Source organism: Topomyia yanbarensis, chromosome 2 (genome assembly GCF_030247195.1).
Source record: "Topomyia yanbarensis strain Yona2022 chromosome 2, ASM3024719v1, whole genome shotgun sequence".
Lineage (NCBI taxonomy): Eukaryota > Metazoa > Arthropoda > Insecta > Diptera > Culicidae > Topomyia > Topomyia yanbarensis.
In genome coordinates, this window is record NC_080671.1 from 368,643,583 (window position 1) to 368,663,443 (window position 19,861).

Sequence of the window (19,861 nt, forward strand, 5' to 3'; positions counted from 1 at the left end):
GCAAGAAAACCGTTTTTTCTTCTTTTCTTAAAAAGTGAAAACAAACTTGAAAAAGTCGTTTTATTATCAGTTTTGTTCCCCTAACCACTTTCAATTAAGTAACATTCAATCGAATGAACACGCTAATCATATATTCTTCCACCTGAAAGGGGCAATTTCTACTGCACTTGGAGACATTAGTTAATTTGAAATTCCTGAATCAAAGGTTATCAATGCAATGCCAAGCTGGTACAATAGAAAAATTACCTTCGTGTAATTGTTTGCCGATAAAAACCTGCAACATTGTTCTAATCGCATGCGAATTTGTATAAAAGCTTTCCCACTCTGTCATAACCACATCATTCACCTGAAGCAAAAAACCGAAGTGCAAGCAGTATTCAAACCCCCCGATCAAAATGTTCAAGCTAACGTCCTTTGCTCTCCTCCTGGTCGCCGTTGGTAAGTTCACGTTTCGTCAATACTACCCATATTATATATTCACGCTCGTTTCGATTCTACAGCGATCCACGCCGCTCCTCAGATGCCCGATGTTCCTGATATGCCTACAATGCCCGACATGCCAACAATGCCAGAAATGCCAGGTGCTCCAGAAGCGCCAGAATCCCCGGAAGCCCCGGAAGCTCCAGAAGCCCCAGAAGCCCCAGAAGGCCCAGAGGCACCAGCTGCCCCAGAAGCGCCAACTGCTCCAGAAGCCCCAGCCGCGCCTGCAATGCCAGAAATGCCGACTCTGCCGAACCGAATCGGTAACCGTATCAGCTCCAACCGCGCCTAAGCAAAGGAAGGCTATCTCGTTATGACCGATTTGATGTGTGCATTATGATCGCATAAATAAATGGAAGAGTTCATTTCAAAAGCATGATTATGATATTTCAACCCAACGCGACAAACGCCAAAAAGAAACCTCTGTGAAAATAGAAATAACTATTCCAACTGAGTCCCATTTGCATGTCCACGAAACTATAGAAACGTTCCATCTTTTGTTCAGATCAGACTTTTGGAGCTATAGGTTGGTGAGTACGGAATTTCCCACATAATCCGTTACAATCGTAATACCCCAGAGGTTAAACGTCTACTGAAATGGATATCAAATTACTTTGATTTACAGATCTAGATCACTGATAGCCGATCAAAGATGCTTTCAAGTTATTGCCCACTATCGACAATTCCGGTGGTTCCGGGCATATTTCAGAAGCCATACTCGGTGATGATTGAACCGATTTTCACAAACCAAGTATAAAATGGAAGGTATAAAATGCGATTGGTTGCACCTCCCATCAACCCTCCTCTCCTCCACCCGCCTTCCGAAGCCTCGTTGGCTACATTGCCATCACCATACAGTTCGGTAATTTCCTAACAGCCGTGCGGTCAGCAAATTTGGAAACTGATTTATCAGTAAAGTCAGCTTTGTTTGCTGATTTTCGGTGAAATATTTTCCGAGTCTCAGCTATCAAACGTCACTTTTACTGATATTGTTTACTGAGATCTCAGCTGTTGAAATTTCGGCAAAAGATGCGAAAAAACTGAGATTCGGCAGAAAAAATTAAAGTTCCGACATTCCCGGGAAAAGTTGCTATCTTTCAAAATTACCAATTTCAGATCGGTTTTTCGGCATCGGTATAATTAGGTGGATTTGCTTAAGATTTAACTAGAGATATAATAACCATTGATAGCCATAAAATTTCGTACGGATCGGTTATATGGTTCCAGAAATATAGACTTAATCGTCCTGGCACATATGAAATTCCCATGTAAGCCGGAACAATTTTTTTCATGAAATTTTTGAAATCGAATTTGTACTTTTGATGCCAAATCGTCACTGTGGTTCTATCTTATGACAAACTCCATTATGGCGTAAACTGAGTTATATATGCCATAGTACTGAATTTTAAAATATCTGCAAAGTGGATTTTTCAGAATTTTGAAATTCTGCTAGGTTACTAGGATCGAGCGAAACGCCAATTTCACGATTGAACGAGTTGTGCTATCTTGTGACCATCGATGCCAGATGTCAAGTTTGAAAACTTTTTAAATGTTGTAAACAAGCTTTTTACACTTAAAAGGAGAGATGGGCGAATGAATCACGAATCGATCGAAAGAGTCGAAAAAATACCAATAAATTGTCTTTCGCTTTTTCAAATAATATTTTCATAAAAACCTTCAAAAAATCAAGAGCTTAGCTCACTTTACCCATTCAACTTTATATATAACCGCTTAACTGTTAAACCATGCCTACTGATGCATTAAACCTTGTTTTTAAAGTTATTCGAAGATGAAGAAATCAGTAAGCCCGTAGCGTGCGATTGGCCAGGGAGACCTCCCCAAGGGCGCCTACACCACAGGGAGCTGATATATTGAACTACTTTATGAAATAATTGAAATAAGTCATAAAATAAGCCAAAATCCACTGTGCCACTTCCAGGGACACACTAAATTATTATTTGCAAGTCAAACTGAAAACGGAAGTCAATGCAAACACCACAGAGGCGCTAAACCGAAACTCCACAAAAGGCTCCAGAATATCACGCTTCGGCGTAGTCAGGTCCATCCAGATTTCATTGTTATAGATTATTTACTATAAATGGCATTGTTCTCAAATGTAAAATGTCTTCAAAGATTAATAACGTACGTGATTGAGCTGCCCAACACAAAAAAATCAAATACAAAGACTCCAAATTGGAAAAATAGCTAAAATGGTTGCAAACTTCATCGCTCGTTTACTCAATTCCGTAGAAACATAAATGAGGCAGACCGACTATAGCAAAGATCGTGGAGTGAGTTATATGGATTATTTTCGAGAAGACAAGAGACGGGCATGGTGTAGTTGGAAAGTCGATTGCCTTGTACGCAGCCCATCAGTGTTCAATTCCCAACCCTGCACGTGGAGTTAGAAATTTTTCTATAGAGATGTTTTGAACCTGAAAAACGGTGAATGACTCTAAAGTTCAATCATCTATAATCTAAATAAAAAAATCGACAAGGCAACTCCATGTCATACCGTGAGAATTGAAGTCTCCTCGGGAAGAGTTCCGCTATTACACAAATGTTGCGGTGCCCAACCTAAACCCACCCACTCCTGTGCTAAGTTGAATCTCTGGTTGTAATGTTTAACCACTTGAGATTGTTGGCGCTCCTGGTAATGCTGGAAACTCTTGGTTTGATCCCGAATTACTAAGATCAGAAGCGGTTTGCATAAGCTTTGTATCAGCGCTTCCTCGAGCTGTTACATTTGATGGCTCCTTCAAGAGAAAAAATTCCGCCCATAGTTTTTTGAAACAGTAACTAGCGAATGTCAGAGTAGCAGTCTTCTAGAGCCAAGAGGTCATAATATTTTATCGTGGTGAATGGTATAGCCCTCATCAGTTTATCTGCAAAATAGTGCATTGGCATTTTGTATGCGTAGCTGTTGTTAATCTGCATTCAATTAATCATTTTTTAAAAATCTTGTTAGTTTAAACGCACAACTGCAGTAAAACAGTCTTTTAATGGTGATGTACTAATGCAGCCATATATTTTGCTAAAAGCGGTATTTTAATAGCATTTAAAACTAGTCGGTGATAACGTCGACGATCTCTACTTTTGATGTGGGAATGTAGACACGGTAATGCTTTATAAATCCTCAGTAAAGTCGTTTTCTTTCTTTACATATGATATCACAATGCGGAGCTTATCTAGTATGTATACATTTCAATAAAACGAAAACATCGTTAGGAACTCGTTGGTGTTGTGCTATCTTATGACAAGCGCCATTTAGCACATTTCGAGAAAAACGATTTTTAAAGTTTGAGATTGAATATCTTGAAACTTATAAATGGTATAAACAATCCAAAGAAGACAATTAATGCTTCTATCTATTCTTCATCAATCTCTCAAATATTACGAAGATCGCTTGACTATGTTGCGAGTTTTTACTATGAATGTAAACAAAAGTCGCACTCACACGTGTCATAGGCGTGTATTGATGACAAAATTTGTATGACGTGTCATAATCGTGCATGGAAAATTTTCCATAGAAAAAAAATCACCAATTTTTAACTTTTATTCATATCTTTGCGTTCATATGGTCTATAAACAATCGATGAAATGTATTTTGAAACAAATGAGTCAGGGCATCTAGAAAAAATAGTTAATTTTAGTTACAGTGTTGCCAAATATCCTTTATTTTCAGTTTAAAACTAAAACTGTGTTTTTCTCACAACTCGTGTAATTTTCTTTTGAAAATGTTTATGCCATTGTGTTCCTCGGACATTTTCACACATAAAAACATCTAAAACTTCAATATAACTTGAGCAAATCCTTAGATACAGTGATTTTAAGCAAAAAACTCACAATTTCTCATCATGTTTCTCGCTATATCTAAGTAACCAAGCAGAATTTCAAAATTCTGAAAACGCCACTTTGTAGAGATTTTTCAAACAAGTAATGTGGCATGTCTAACTCTGTTTACCCCAAAATGGCGTTTGTCATAAGATAGCACAACAGCGACGAACTGTCATCACAAAGTCAAAAGCGAGCAAAATATTGCTCCAAGAAACACTAGAATAAATTTAATATATAATTGTCATCCAATGTTTTTGAATTGGAAATCATGTTATTGACTTTAAATGAGCCAATGGAAGACCTAATATTTGATTTAAATTTTGGTGTGTATTGTGAAGAATGCAAAAAGGGTATTTTAGACATACATATTTTTAGATGTTTGCAATTTTTACAAATTCCTACGAATACCTATAAAGATTTTTGAACAAAGTTTGAACGATTTTCAATCAATTATTCAGGTTACAGCTACTATAAAAAAGTCCAACAAAACGCGACTAATTGTATTTTACCTGAATTTGGAAAACCTCTTGATGAGACATATCACTCGACAAAAACATGGGGAACGTTCTCGTGAACATTGTTAGGAGGTGGATGAGAAGGACAACAACAAAGTTTTTTTGAACAACGTGGTATATGAACGGCCCCTTAAGTCATGTTAGCTGCACTGGCGTAGAAAAGCTCTTGAACATAAAAGAAACCAAGGGAGTTCTAAAAAATCCCCCAGTGTTAATAATGAATGGGATTCGAAAGTGAAAATTCATTGTTATGCCTTTACTCTATATATTTACAACTTTTCACAGGGACATGCAATCCCCATTTGTCACTCACCGGGCAATTCAGTCGGTTCATAACATACCGTTTTGATTGATGGCTTTTGAGCGCAATTCCTCGAACCGCACAATCAGTAGCTTTGATGGAAGAACCCGTCTGCTAGTCAGTCCGGGAACTAGATGACACAATTCCCCTTTCATTCCGTGCTTGTTTGTTGGCAATTGAAGCGATTTAGAAAGAAAAAAACTGCCACACCATGCAACGGCATGTTCTCGTAGTGACATGTATTGAATGAAACAATTTTCCCTCCCATCCAATCAAATCACGGTCGAGAAAATTGGGATCATGTGGTTTTTCCCACAGCGGCTTCGAATGCTATATAAAAGAGGAAAAATAACACTAAACGGCAAGCTGCAGTTGTGGAAACTAATAAAACGAGATTATTGCTGGGACATAGTGAAGAGAAGCGAACAAATAGGAAAAGCGCAAGTATTTTCAGGCTGCAATCAACTTCGGATCTCTGTTGAAAACATCATGAAAGCGGTAGTACAACAAGGCATCCTGCTGGGTTTGCTGGTAATCCTGGGCGCTTCAGGCTGCAGTCTATCCAACAACGATGACGCTGAACTGCGGGAGGCCTTACTAGCTGATCCGTCCACAATTATGATGAGTAGCAGTAAAAACAATAGCCTGGAGGAAATTTACTCCGAATGCAACAAGACGTTTATCATAACCATGGACTATCTGAGTGAATTGAATGACACTGGCAGTTTTCCAGATGAAACGGATAAAACTCCAATGGTAGCAATGGACACGGTCGGCATTTTAAAACAATCTAATAATGGACATATGTTTGTTATTCCAGTGTTTTATGCGGTGCTTTCTGCAAAAGAACGGTATCCTGACCGAGGACGATAAAATCAACAAGGAGCTTGCCATTTCCGCTGGTTGGGTTAAAAATGGTGAAACCATCGATGAGTGCCTGCAAGATATGAGTAAGTATCAATACCGCTATGAATATAGACTGGCTTTTGATGGCACAGTGTCAGGAAGGTTTAGCTGAATTTTGTCGATCTAATATATCAGCAAAAATTTTAACAAAGAAAACTTCGCTTCAATTCAAAAGTATGGCAATTTTAATTTGATTTAATAAAACTCGTCAAATTGTTGAGGGCAACAGGAAAACAGCTCGAAAAATGTGGAAAACAGTGGAATAACGGAGAGTGAAACCCGTTAAAAACATGACCTATTTTCAGATTCTTGAAATGTTAAGTATAGGTATTTTTATACTTATTTGAAAAGCTCCAATATTTCTTTTCGTTAACCCTCCGGAAGTCGCGCATGTGGCCCACTGAACGAGCAGCCGCTAATGCTCCAAGACTATTTTTTCAGAGCCGTGTGCACTCAGTGCACTAGCGCGACTTCCGGAAGGTTAAAAACAGTATCATAAAATTGCCGGTCAGTGTGCGAAGCGCCTCGGTAATGTAGTAGCTAATTTGTATGACAGCTTGTAATTCTTGTTCAAAACGGTACAACCGAAACCTTTTTAAATTAGTATTTTTTCTTAGGGTCGATCTATTCACCCTCGCTTAGCTTTTAAACAAGGTTTACTGGTTCGTTAAACTTAGTTCAAACGTTAGGTAAAAGTGAAGAAATCAGCCCTATATTTATCTATAAAACTGCAGTAAATCGTGAAACTGTATATTTTATCCGAGGTATTTTAGGAAATGCGTATTATTACCATAAAGCTTTGACTTCATCGTGCAACAATTATTTAAAGGTGTACTAATACTAAAGGGTACAAACCTTCATTTGTTTAAATCGATCAATGGCTTTTTTATTTTCCACTCAATTCAATTTTTTTAGTAATTATTTAAGTTTCATTAATCACGATAAAAATCAATTTATTTCATTTTGGCAACTATTGACGATTAAAAAAGTTGGCGATCGGTATGATGGATGCGATAGAACAAAACTGTATACATATTGCAAGGTAGTAGTGGGAGTATGCAGACTAATTTGTTGGGATTAAACCAGGGAGCATTATCATATACAGGTGGCTTGGTCCATGGTTAAGAATCTCTCTAGGGGTGATTGAGGATCAAGAAAAAATCATTCTACACGAATAATCAAATTTCAACTGTTACGGAGTTATTGAACTTTTCTGTGAACTATTTGTTTTTCTTTTAATGCCTCTAACTCAAAAAGAATACATTGTATTTTCAATCTTTTAATTCCATTGGAGAGGTGTTTTCTTTCCTATTAAATAGCGGGTACGGTACCAGCATAGTAAATAAGACAAACGGTCTAATAAGTGTTCTATAGAAGTTTAGCTTCGTACGGTAGCGAACGTTGTTCGACCGAAGAGGAACAAAAAGAAATTAAAGGTTTGTTTACCCGGCGAAGCGAGGGATAAACAAACCTTCAATTTCTTTTTGTTCAGTGATTTCTAGACGGGAGGTTATACGAAAGCTTAAAAACGATAAGGTCGTTAGGAAGGGCAGAATCCCGGGTGAACTTCTAAAAATTAGGAGTGACTGGCTGTGCGAACTAATCCACTGCGTGATTGGCATGATCTGCGTGGGAGAAAAAATGCCTTCGGATTGGTTGAATGGCCTCATATGCCTAATCTTGGAGAGGGGCTGTAAACTTCCGAGGCATAATGATCCTCAATGCTGCCTACAAGGTAGTTTCTCGTTTTCTGTTGAGTAGACTGCGCCCGTTGGCTGAATGCTTTGCCGGCGAATTTCAAAGCGGGTTTCGAGAAGGACAGTTAACGACGGAGCAAATGTTTACCCAGCGACAAATTCTGGATATATTTCGGGAAAACAATTTGCGGACTCACCATCTGTGTATTTAAGGTGGCATACGATACAGTAAAACAAAGGAACTGTGACAGATAATGCTTGAGCGTGGTTCCCCAACAAAACTGATTAAGCTGATTCGTATGATGCTGGATACGATAAAATCAAGCGTTACGAAGATCTGATGTGCATAGGAACGGAACCGTCATCACGAGATCTCACATGCTTCTTGATTTCGCGAACGATTTCGACATCATTGGTATTGATCGCAGAGCATTGGAAGAAACATTGTTACCTTTTAAAAGGGCAGCTGCAAGCATCGGACTGACTATAAACTCTGACAAGACAAGGTGCATGGTAGCTGGTAGAGAACGTAGCAGTCGTGTTGGTTTCGAGGAGGGAAATCGGTGGGGTACGGTACAACGAATTCATATACATATCTTCAAATACTTACCTTACCGTTCAGGCCTTGTTGTCTCTTGCTGCATGCAGAAGCCGTCTCCACTTCACTCGGTCCATTGCTGCTTGTCGCCAGCCTCGCAGTCTTCGAAGGGTCCGCAGGTCGTCCTCTATCTGGTCGATCCACCGTGCTCGTTGTGCGCCCCGTCTTCTTGTGCTTCGAGGAACCATCTTCACCGAGTCGTCGTCCGACATTCTTACGATGTGTTCAGCCCACCGCAAACGACCTATTTTTGCGGTACGCGCGATGGATGGTTCTTCCAGCAGCTGATGCAACTCATGGTTCATTCGCCTGCGTTACGTTCCGTCTTCCATCTGCACGCCACCATAGATGGTACGCAACACCTTTCGTTCGAAAACTCCAAGGGCGCGTTGGTCCTTCACGAACATAGTTCAGGTCTCGTGGCCGTAGAGGACCACCGGTTTAAACAGCGTCTTGTAGATAATCAACTTCGTGCGGCGGCGAATTTTGTTCGACCGGAGCGTCCTCCGGAGTCCAAAGTAGGCACGATTTTCCGCCAAGATCTGTCTCTGAATTTCTCTGCTGGTATCATTGTCGGTGGTTATCAGTTAGCCCAAATACACGAATTCGTCGACCATCTCGAATCCGTCACCGTTAACCGAACTCGGAATTGGAGGTTCACAGTGTCGTCTCTAGAACCTCTTCCTCTCATGTATTTTGTCTTCGAAACGTTGATGGCAAGTCCAATCCTGCTGGCTTCAGCTTTCTGTCTGATGTACGTTTCCGACATTGCCTCAAATTTCCGTGCCATTATGTCAATGTCGTCGGCGAAGCCAAGAAGCTGGACGGACTTCCTAAATATCGTGCCACTCGTGTCTATCCCCGCTCTCCTTATTACACCTTCTAACACAACGTTGAACAGCAAACACGATAGACCATCCTTAACCCTCTTCGAGATTCAAAGGGACTCGAGAGTGTCCCTGATACTCGAACAATGCACATCACCCGATCCATCGTCGGTTTGACTAATCTTGTTAGCTTATCCGGAAAACCGTACTCGTGCATTATCTGCCATAGCTGATCTCTATCGATTGTGTCATACGCCGATTTGAAATCGATGAACAAATAGCGTTGTATTCGCAGCACTTCTGCAGAACCTGCCGAATTACGAATATTTGGTCCGTGGTGGCACGGGAACCCATGAATCCCGCTTGGTAGTGCCCCACGAACTCCCTTGCAAATTGTGACAATTGGCGGCAAAGAATTTGGGAGAGGACCTTGTAGGTGGCGCTAAGTAGTGTGAGAGCGCGGCAGTTGCAGCAATCCAACTTGTCACCCTTTTTGCAGATTGGACAAACAACACCCTGCATCCACTCCTCCGGAAGAATCTCCTCCTCTCAAATATTGGCGATTACCCAGTGCAGCGCTCTAGCCAGTGTTTCACCACCGTATTTTAATAGCTCGCTGGGTAGTTGATCTATACCGGCAGGTTTGTTGTTTTTCAGCCGACCGATCTCCGCTTTGACTTCTTGGAGATCGGAGCCGGCAGCCTACCCTAGTAACAATTGAGGTTTTATGGCACTCTTGAAGCCCTTCTTAAAACTTAGAATGCACTTGTAGTGTGCTATAAAACCAGAATTGCTACTTGGGTATCGTCTTCTGCGCATTCTCCAAGATCCGTTGCCATACCGCCTTTGTCCTCTGCTGCTTCTTCAAATACTAGTTAAATATGATAATGATGTTCGCCACAAAGGAAAAAGGCACGTTGCTGCTGCGAGCATGGCTTACGTAGTCAGCCCAAAATCAATAGCCTAAGAATTCGCGCAAAACTTGATTTATTCAAATCACTGATACTCCCTGTTGCTCTATACGGCCGGATGTTGACGGAAGCAGGCTATCGATTACCCGGTTTGTAGTGAAGAATTCTGTGTTCAATACGCGGCAGCACAGTAGAAAATGGAGAATGGCGCCAGTTAAAGTTATGATCAGAGTATTTTAAACAAAAGAACATAACACATACTGTTAGGAAGGTCATTTCTCGTTCTTTCCAGATCACAGAAATTAAAAATCGGTTAAAAATGACCGGACAGAAAAGTGTTTAGCGCTGAAGGTCCCGAAAAACACAATTTTTTTGCTATGAATCAAAAATGGAAAAGGTAGTCGAAGACAATCTAAATCCCTGACTACATACGGTGAACGTGCCATTTGAGCTAATATATTCTGATTCCTGCCTACACAGACAAACATCCGTCGGATGTTTGTCTGTGTATATCGTTTCAATATGTCATAAATTGAAATACTTACTGAGAGTGCTCAGGATCAGGTTTCTGATTGTAAAGGTAATGTTTTCATTCAATTGAAAATCATTTTTTTCTGACAGGGTTATGATTGCAAAAAAAAAATCAGAAAGAGGCACGTTGAACAAAAAAGATTGAAAACCACTGTTCTAAGTAATCAACTTCAGGTAAATTTAATAGATTATCACCAAAATGCATTTATGATGTAAAATGATAAGCCGGAAATATTTATACAATGCAGCTTCCAAACTCAATTTTTTGTTTCCAGGTTTTAGTCACCGTTCATGAATGTTACCGTTTTTCAGTTGATAGTTTCGGTGATAATTAATCAAAACCACAGTTTACCGTTTACGTTTCAGCTTAATTCCCTATTTAATTTCAGCCATCCTCAGAATTATTCACTCACGCGCCTTGCCGTCGCTGGGGGGAAATCGAAACGTATACGGTAAACTGTGGTTTTGATTAATGATCACCAAAAATATCAACTGAAAAACGGTAACAAACTCAATTTTTCAACAATCATAGACAAAAAGGGTAAAACTTTTGCATGTAGCGAAAATAAGAAAGATACGATTTAAAAATTTAATAATATATAAACAAGTGATGGCTTTACAATGAATATTAATAACAAAATATTGACAATAAAATGTGAAGAAGTGTGATGTGAAGATTTTTATGCAGACATTTTCTAACACTTTTATCATATTTGTTTCATATGAATAGGTGGGGAATAGTCGAACTCTTAAAAATTAATTAGTGAAGGGGCGGCAAATTTAATTTTTGGCCCCCAGTTTAAATTTTTATCAATAAGCGAATAAGGAAAGTTTCTAAGGCACGGATGGCCACAAAATCTGTGCACCATCAAATATTCTGCAAATTTTCACTAGGTTGTTTTGAACTTGAAGGAAGAACAAATCTCAAATCATGCCCTACTATGTTCAATTCGCCGTTTTTCGTCTGCATTATTCATTCAAACAGCCGAGCTGCTGTATCATTTTTCATTCATTTTCGATTCCATTGACCATATAAATATTGATATTGACGAGGTTTTTCAAGCAAAACTACTCTGAACATACTTCTTACTGTTCATGTAAGCTTGAAAACGCAAAATATGTCAACATTTAACCTAAACTGACCTCTACAGAGCAGATGACAACTTTTGTTGGTGAATGAAAAAGCATCAATTTGAAATGAAGACGTAGGGATTGGTTATGAAAACCCGGAGGCTTTGAATTTGAATCATGGTTGGGTTTGATTGAGCTGAAAGTTGGCATTTGAAAATGAAAATTTGCACCACTGAAAAATATACAATTCATTAAGAGGTGAACTGCAGAGCACAAAAAATATGCATATTTCGAAAAATTTTCCTGACTCATTGAAGAGATAATGGATAACAAAAGCTAGGACGTAGCAGACTTCATCCAGCTTCATGGCATTTTTTTTTCTACACTGCTATGCAACGCAATGAGGCTACAAAGTAATTCTGAACAACAGAGAGGTCTAAGTTTCACAAGAAATATTTGGTTTGGCAGATGATCTGCAACAGTGGATGAAGCAGTAAAAACTACTTACCAACAGCTCCTGATGAGATACCAGTCTAAATGTAAGAAATATTTCACTTTTTTTTGGTTGAACATTTCAAGAGATCTATGTGTTTGACATGTCAGGATTTTGTCGCGAACAAGCCTACACTTACTTTCGTCAGCAACCATTACATTTTACCGTAGCTGTACAGGTGCAATACCTTATTTTTTAGCATATTCCTAGAGTTTTTGTTTAAAAAATTTACAAGATGAATGATTTCTTCAAGGTACGGTTTCGTGTAAATTCGGGGCAAATCGTTACATTTCAAAATTTGGACAAATTTATAACAGTCTACGAACCAGGTTCGCATTCCTCTTCATTTCACTTTCAACTTTATATTTAATATAGAAGTGAAGATTGATGTAATCTCCAAATATTTCGGGTAATAGAACAATATTTGCGATTTAGGATTAATTCTTCTCGTTTTCCCATTTTACAATCAGTTTAGCTCAAGTAGAAAAAGTTGTGTGAGAACTTACCATTCCATGAAATTCATATTCTTTTAAGGTTTTTTGTCTGAAACACGAAACCGAAAGAAGTCAATGCAGAAGTAACGTCAAATGACATGTTATGAATGTTCATTTAAGTGACAGTAACAAAATAGTTAACACCATCCAGTGGCTCGACTTTTAAACCGTTTAGCTCTCGACTCTTATCTTGCTGTTCGTCACCATCTATCACGTCGCCGTTTAGCTCTCGTTTCAGTGAACCGTTTAGCTGCTGATTTCATAAGCCATTTAGCTTATGTACCCGTAAGTCACTCAGCTTCCTTCCTTATTACTATCTTCTCGGATAGTCCCCGGTAGTGAACTCACCCTACTGCGACTGAGAATTCCCCGACGGAGGAATTTTTCCTGACACTGATATTCGCTTTCTTGGGTCGTTTAGCTTATTCAGCGGTGAAACTACTCTACTCCGACTGAGACATCCCCGACGGTTGAATTTCTTTCGGAACTGATGTCTGTTTCGAGAACCAGTTAGCTCCCTGCCAATTTGAATCTTCCCTATTGTGATTTTCTCTGTGGTGGGTTTATCCCGATCCCGATACTTGTTCTCGTGAGCCATCGAGTAGATAGGTACAAAGTCTCCCCGATTCATACCTATCTACTCGATTTAGTCTCCAGCTGTGGTCCCAGCCTACTCAACGAGCCAGCCAGTAGGCGCTGAGGTCTATCCAACGATTTTGGGTGGGACGTAGCTTCTAGTTCACTGGTGCCCCAACGACTCGCTGATGACTGTTCTACGCGATCTACTCGTATTAGTCCCCGCCAGTGGATCTATCCAGCCGACGAGCACCCGGTAGGGTGTCGGGGTCGATCCGGTGATTCCGGTAGAGCCTGACGTCCGCTTCGCTGACGCCCCGATGAACCGAACTCTGCTGCTGCGTCGCATACTACTCAACTCATCGCCGACGGTGAATCTAGTCAGCTCCGGCAGAGAGTTTCTCTGTGGCAGATTTTATCCCGAATGCAATTAGTTGGTTTACGGCGGCTTTCTAGTCGGCGGCTCTGCTTCGTTGGTCCCTTCGCTACTAATTCAGCAGCTAGGAAAGCATACTCGCAACCACTCTGTTGGCAACATCCCAGATGTGGTCGTCTTGGCACATCTCTTCTACGGTATTGTCAACTGTCACACCAGGCAACTTCTCCGAACCTAGGGCATTCGAAGACTACGTCTTCTGGTGTGTCTTGCACGTCCACACACTTCGGGCAAAGGGGTGACGACGCATGTCCAAACCGATGCAGCTACTTCCGGAAGCATCCGTGTCTGGACGAAAACTGCGTCAAATGGAAGACACTTTTACGATAGGTCGGTGGGTCCACCTTCCTTTGTCCACGTTGTCCCACTCTTGCTGCCACTTAGTCAACGAGTCCGCGCTGCCAGTCAGTTTCGTGAATTCCTCAGCTGGTAGCATTCCACGTCCTCAGCCAGAGTGATGCAGATGGGGATCATACCGGCAATTACGCATACCGCCTCCGACGACATCGTTCTGTACGCACTCGCGACACGAAAAGCCACTAGGCGAACCACTCCAGTCAACTTCTTCCGGTTCCGCTTTGAGTTAAGGGCAGCAACCCAGGCCGGTACGTCATACCTCAGTATTAAGGATGAGACACACGCCAGGAAACGTCTGGTGTTGCATCTTGCTTCTCCATGATTCGGCATGATCCTTGCCAATGCGTTAGTTGTCCCCGTAGACCTCTCACATACATAACCGACATGGCTATTGTAATTTAATCATTCGTTCAACATCACACCGAGGTGCTTCAGCGAACGCATTGATGGGATAGATTATCCCCCTACACTGATCACGACACGCTGGATTTTTTTACGGTTGCCGACCAGCACTACCTCCATCTTGTGGTGACCCAGCTGCAACTTGACGTTAGCCTTCCAGGTTTCCACGATGTCTATCGTCTATGCCGTCAATATCTCCGCCTCCTCAAGGGCCTCGCCCGTTATCGTCAGGACAATATCAACTGCAAAGCCGACGATCTCAACTCCCCTGGGCTGTTCCAGTGTTAACACTTCATTGTACATTATATTCCAGAACGTTGGGTCAACCATGGAACCCTGAGGTACTCCCGCCGTGACCCTAATAGACCTCTGCCTCATATTCGTTTCGTAGACCAGTACTCGGTTCTGGAAGTAACTTTTCAGTACCTTGCACAGATAGTCCGGAACCCGTATTCTATGCAGCGCTATGGTGACCGCCCCCCAGCTTACACTGTTGAACGCGTTCTTTGCGTCGATCGTAACCACGGCGCAGTAGCGATTACCCCTTCTCTTTTGCTTCAACGCTTTCTCCGCGCTCGCGATGACTGTGCGGATGGCGTCCACCGTCAATATCCCTTTCCGGAATCCGAACTGCTTTTGTTCGATCTCACTTTCAGCGTAGTTCGTCAGCCCGTTAGGATGAACTGGAAGGTGAAGTATATTTTTCAATATTAAGAGCCATAGTACTTAAGGGAGAGCAAGGAATTGAAGGGAAAAAGTTTAGAAAAGCGTAGAAGGGTCATATGTGCAAGCTTAGAATTTACCGGCGATTTAACCCTTTGTCTGCTATCGTAGCAGCAAGATCTTTTGGCATTAGAAATGCGAATCACCTGAGTCTACGGCATGTCCGGACAAGCGTAAAGTAACTTGTTACTTCATGCTGTCGGAACCGACAAAAATTCAAGTAAAAAATCTAGCTCATTCAATGAATTGCTACGTCGCAAATGCTTAGTGCGGAAGTTTACCGTGAATGAGCTAGTTTTTTACTTAATTTTTGTCGGTTCCGAGAGCATGAAGTAACAAGTTACTTTACGCTTGTCCGGACATGCCGTAAACTCACGTGATTCACATTTCTAATGCCAAAAGATCTTGACTCCTACGGTATCAGACAAAGGGTTAAGTCGCCGGTAAACTCTAATCTTGCACATATGCCCTTCCACGCTTTTATAAACTTTCTCCCTTCAACTCCTTGCTCTCCCTTGAATACTATGGCCAGTGATGTACCAAATCGGGTTTTTATAATTTTGAGGAAAAAACCCAAGGTTTTTTCCCGGTTAAAACGGGTTTTTCGCGGGAAGATTGGGTTTTTTGCATTTTTGATGTTTTGGTAATTGAACATTAATGTATTGTTATCTAAACATTTTTATTTTATTTATGAGCATTATTGTCATAAAGTTTTGCATGTTTATGAATTCTGAATGGTTTTCCTCGATTGAATCATTGTTATAGCGGTGATCCAACATTTTTTTACAAATATTGTGGTTAAATAAGTGATAAAACTTTTCAATGTTTGGGCTAAGTCGATTGTGCTTCTTACTGTGAATCCACCTAAACGAACTAAACATTTTTTCTACTGTTGCTGATGTAGCTGATAACGAAAAAAATCGGATTGTGATTTGTGAGAGTTCTGATTACGGTTCATACTAATGACGAATGTCAAGGCCACTCGCATTCTGCATATGACTCACTTTTCACCGAACTAAATAGGTATTTTCTAAATTTTGTGTGAATACCCACCTCATTTCGCTAAAAGTATAGCAACCCTTAAAATGAGTAACAAGCAGAATAAAAGTAGTTTGGGCATCACACGATTATTCTAATTTTCATTTGTCAGAGTAACAATGACTATTGTTCCCAGTATTATATGAAACCAGTTGGAATATGGAATGGACCGAAATTAAAGTCGCAGGAACAGAAAATGCTTCGTAAAACCCGTATTAAATATATTAGAATGAATTGAATGAATTGAATTGAATTTAAACTTCAAGTTTCAGAATTGGACAGGAGCTTTTCGATTATGTCCTACAGAATAAAAACCGTAAAAAACTATATCCGGTTCTTGCAAAGGACTTTTCTTTATCCAACTTTTAATCTTGAATGTAACGTTGTACGGAATTTCCTCTGAGCGAATTATACTGGAGGTTCATACTTGCCGACTTTTCCGGGTGAGAATATTCTAAGCGATTGTCATGCTCAAAGATCTCTGTCCGATTTTTACGCTTGATGTTTATATTCGATTTTTACATGCTAAGATATCTGGAGTGGATTCTACAAAGTATGTTTTATCCTTGCGACTTTTATTTTCGGTCTCTCAAATGTAAATGCAAGATTCTTTAACCCCCCGGAAGTCGCGCTTATAGCCCACTGAATGAGCAGCCGCTGGTACCGTAAGACGATTTCGCTAGATTTTCAGCGCAGCGTGCACTCAGTGCACTAGCGCGGCTGCCTAAAGGATAAAAAAAACTAAATGAACATTATACATTCGATAAAACGAAAAAACCCATATTTCGTCCGGGTTAAAATGATTTGGGAAAAAACCCGGTTAAAATCCAAAAATAAAAACCCGGGAAGATGGAATTTTTCCCATGGGTACATCACTGACTATGGCTCTTAATATTGATAAATATACTTCACCTTCGAGTCCCTTGCTAATTAAATGCCGTAACAACAGTTGTTAGGATGACCCTTTCCAGAAGTTTACCAAGAGTATCCAGCAGACACATAGGCCATTACGATGCTGGATCTCCTGGTGGCTTCCCTAGTTTTGGCAGCAACACCAACTTCTGGATTTTTGCAGAACTAGCCTGAACATTTTTGTAGAATTAGCCTGAACATGCCCGGAAACGTCAGGATTGCGATCTACAGTGCCACGTTGGGACCGGTTCTGGATCGGAAGCTTTCTCCGCTTTTAGCCCTTTTGCTACTATAAGGACCTCGTCGTCGGAGACTTGAAACTTTGCCTTTGAGTTTTTTTCTGATCCGGCTTGCGGTTTTACAGCAAATTTCCATATAAACTGGTAGCAGCATGATAACAAAATGATGCAAAACTTCTTACAATGACTAATGCCAATGAGAAGAACCCTCAATCTCCTCCGCCGGTAACAGTGATGATCCCCGACTTCGGGGCATTTCGAACTGAGCTTTCAACATTTCTTCATTCCTTCCGGACGTGAAAACCTCTCTCCATATTGGCCGAAGAGGTGAATGTCGAGTTACAGTGGATGGATTAAATGGTCACCAATGAAGGATCCTGGGAGTCCGGACCCCCTCCCCCCTCCCCCCGAAATTTTTTAACTTCTTTAGAAATTCTAAAATAGTTTCTGTTTTAAATTCGTTCTAAATTCAAAATCATTCCAAACCAGATTCGACCACCAAAACTGATTTTAATTAACTGAGGTTATTACATGTTACGTATTGTATAATGAACATTTAAAAATCAAAATTTCGGACCCTCTCCGAAACTTTTGTCTGGATCCGCTCCTGATGGTCACACACGTCTTTTAACGTCTCTCATAGAAAAATTATATATGTTCTACGTTCTATTCAAAATAGAATAACAACTTCTCTACCTATACGAGAACCTTTTATCTCAGTCACACAACACTACAAGGATCCGTCATCTTATGCTTCAGTTGCAGGTAACGAGGAAAACGCTCGATACCAATCTTGCCTTTAATTTTATCTCCACATGAGGCTTCCTAGGTAGCATCACTGAAGAGAAACTAAAATTTTTGCAACAATCAATTTTTCAATTGATGGCTGCAATACCAAATTCTACCTCTATGTTCGAAGTTTTGCAAGCTGCGTAGAAATTTGCATATTAAATTTTAATGAGTTTAATGTTTAATAATGGCTTTAAATGACCATATATATTTTTTAAATTGAAATACTTCTTCATTAAAACGTGTCTAGATGATGTTTTTAACTTCTTGATATTGCGGTTGTGACCGAAACTGTTTTAAAACAAAATATTTAAATGAAAAGTAACCCTAATTTTGTTATTCGCCAAATTGATCGAATTGTTCGATTAGACGAAGGAATCAAAATAGTGGCTAACCGCAAAATCAAACATCGCATTCTAACCTTTTTGACACCTTTTTGGAGGTCGAGTGTTTTGGGTTTGAAGTTGAAACCGATATTAATATCATTTTTATCGCTGCAGTATATTTGCTTTTTCAATGCACTGGTGAACTAACTAATTTCTTTCAAAATCTACGGTAGATTTTTTTATAATCGGTTTTTATAATGCCAAGCATCAATCCTAGAACAATGCTCAAAGCAATTCAACAGTAAACTGCTTTTTAATGACAGCTTTGTTTTGCAATTTTGTTTCCACATGGACATTTATGGGAACTTTTCAAGCTTCTTATAAATTCTCAAAGACCAATTTCAGCTTTGAAAGGGTGTGAGTTACAACTATTTGTACACCTATCATTCATCTACAGAAAAAAAATCAGCAGATAGTGAAATTGAAGAGAAATGAAAAAGATAAAAATATGCTGTTAAAGTACTGCCTTTTAACCCATTCATGCCCATGTTGTTTGTGGACAACAACGTTATTAAACATCTATAACTTTTGATTAGCGCAAAATTTCCTCACAAAAACAAGTAAGGCTAATAAATATGACTATTGACTTTCATTTGATTATTAATAGTTTCAATAACCAGCTCTAGAACTGAAGCTATTGCAGTTAGTCTGATTGGATTCCGATGGAGCAGTGCTGCCAGGAATAGTTTACGTTGACGACGGAAAATGATTTTTTCATATATCTTCGTTATGTTGCAATATTATTGAAAATTGATAAAAGTTATCAATTTAGACTGTCTTTGGCTACATTTTTCACGCAATTGGATTATTGTTAATATTGTAGGAGAATTGTATTGAGCATTGGAAGGTAAAAATTTAGCAGCTTTTAGTACTGCGAGAGAAGCTCCTATCTTTATGGAAAAAGGCTTTTCGTGTTTCTTGATCCCACCGTTTTCAAGGAAAAATAGTTTTGAAACCATACATGCATGAGAAAAAAGTTGGACATGAAAGGGTTAATAAACATATTAAGGTTGATCGGTGAGATAATATATGTTTTTGCTAATAGTGACACCCTGTCACCTCTAAAGAGATACTTAAACCTCGTATATCATTTCGATTATTTCGGTTATCAAATTAATTGAGTCCTTGTTCTACTACTCGTCATCATATTGTTAAAAATACTTCTACTTTCTTCCAGCTGGAAGCGAATGCGAACGAGCCTATTTCCTCGCCCGATGTGTCAGCACCCGTTCTTTGGTGGAAGGCAGGAGCAAGGAAAGCAAAAAACGATAAACGTATTCAGTTAGTAAATGTTGACTTAATGATTTGTGGTATATAATAAAATTTCGGGAGACATTGCAAC

General features: G+C 39.9%; 2 protein-coding genes across 2 annotated transcripts; both read left to right on the forward strand.

Annotated features, from left to right (window-relative positions):
- Positions 1 to 309: 309 nt before the first annotated feature.
- Positions 310 to 859, forward strand: LOC131681537 (uncharacterized). Its single transcript, XM_058962360.1, has 2 exons — positions 310 to 438; positions 501 to 859. The coding sequence occupies exons 1-2, from the start codon at positions 396 to 398 to the stop codon at positions 770 to 772; spliced, it is 315 nt and encodes a 104-aa protein (XP_058818343.1). The 5' UTR covers positions 310 to 395; the 3' UTR covers positions 773 to 859.
- A 4,627-nt stretch (positions 860 to 5,486) lies between these two features.
- Positions 5,487 to 19,860, forward strand: LOC131684472 (general odorant-binding protein 84a). Its single transcript, XM_058967384.1, has 3 exons — positions 5,487 to 5,889; positions 5,954 to 6,083; positions 19,697 to 19,860. The coding sequence occupies exons 1-3, from the start codon at positions 5,623 to 5,625 to the stop codon at positions 19,789 to 19,791; spliced, it is 492 nt and encodes a 163-aa protein (XP_058823367.1). The 5' UTR covers positions 5,487 to 5,622; the 3' UTR covers positions 19,792 to 19,860.
- The last annotated feature ends 1 nt before the right edge of the window (position 19,861 follows it).

Coding starts and splice junctions, on each gene's coding strand:
- LOC131681537 (XM_058962360.1), top strand. CDS start 396: ATGTTCAAGCTAACGTCCTTTGCTCTCCTCCTGGTCGCCGTTG. Junction 439..500: donor TCTCCTCCTGGTCGCCGTTG/GTAAGTTCACGT, acceptor TCGATTCTACAG/CGATCCACGCCGCTCCTCAG.
- LOC131684472 (XM_058967384.1), top strand. CDS start 5,623: ATGAAAGCGGTAGTACAACAAGGCATCCTGCTGGGTTTGCTGGTAATC. Junction 5,890..5,953: donor AAACGGATAAAACTCCAATG/GTAGCAATGGAC, acceptor TTGTTATTCCAG/TGTTTTATGCGGTGCTTTCT. Junction 6,084..19,696: donor TGAGTGCCTGCAAGATATGA/GTAAGTATCAAT, acceptor ACTTTCTTCCAG/CTGGAAGCGAATGCGAACGA.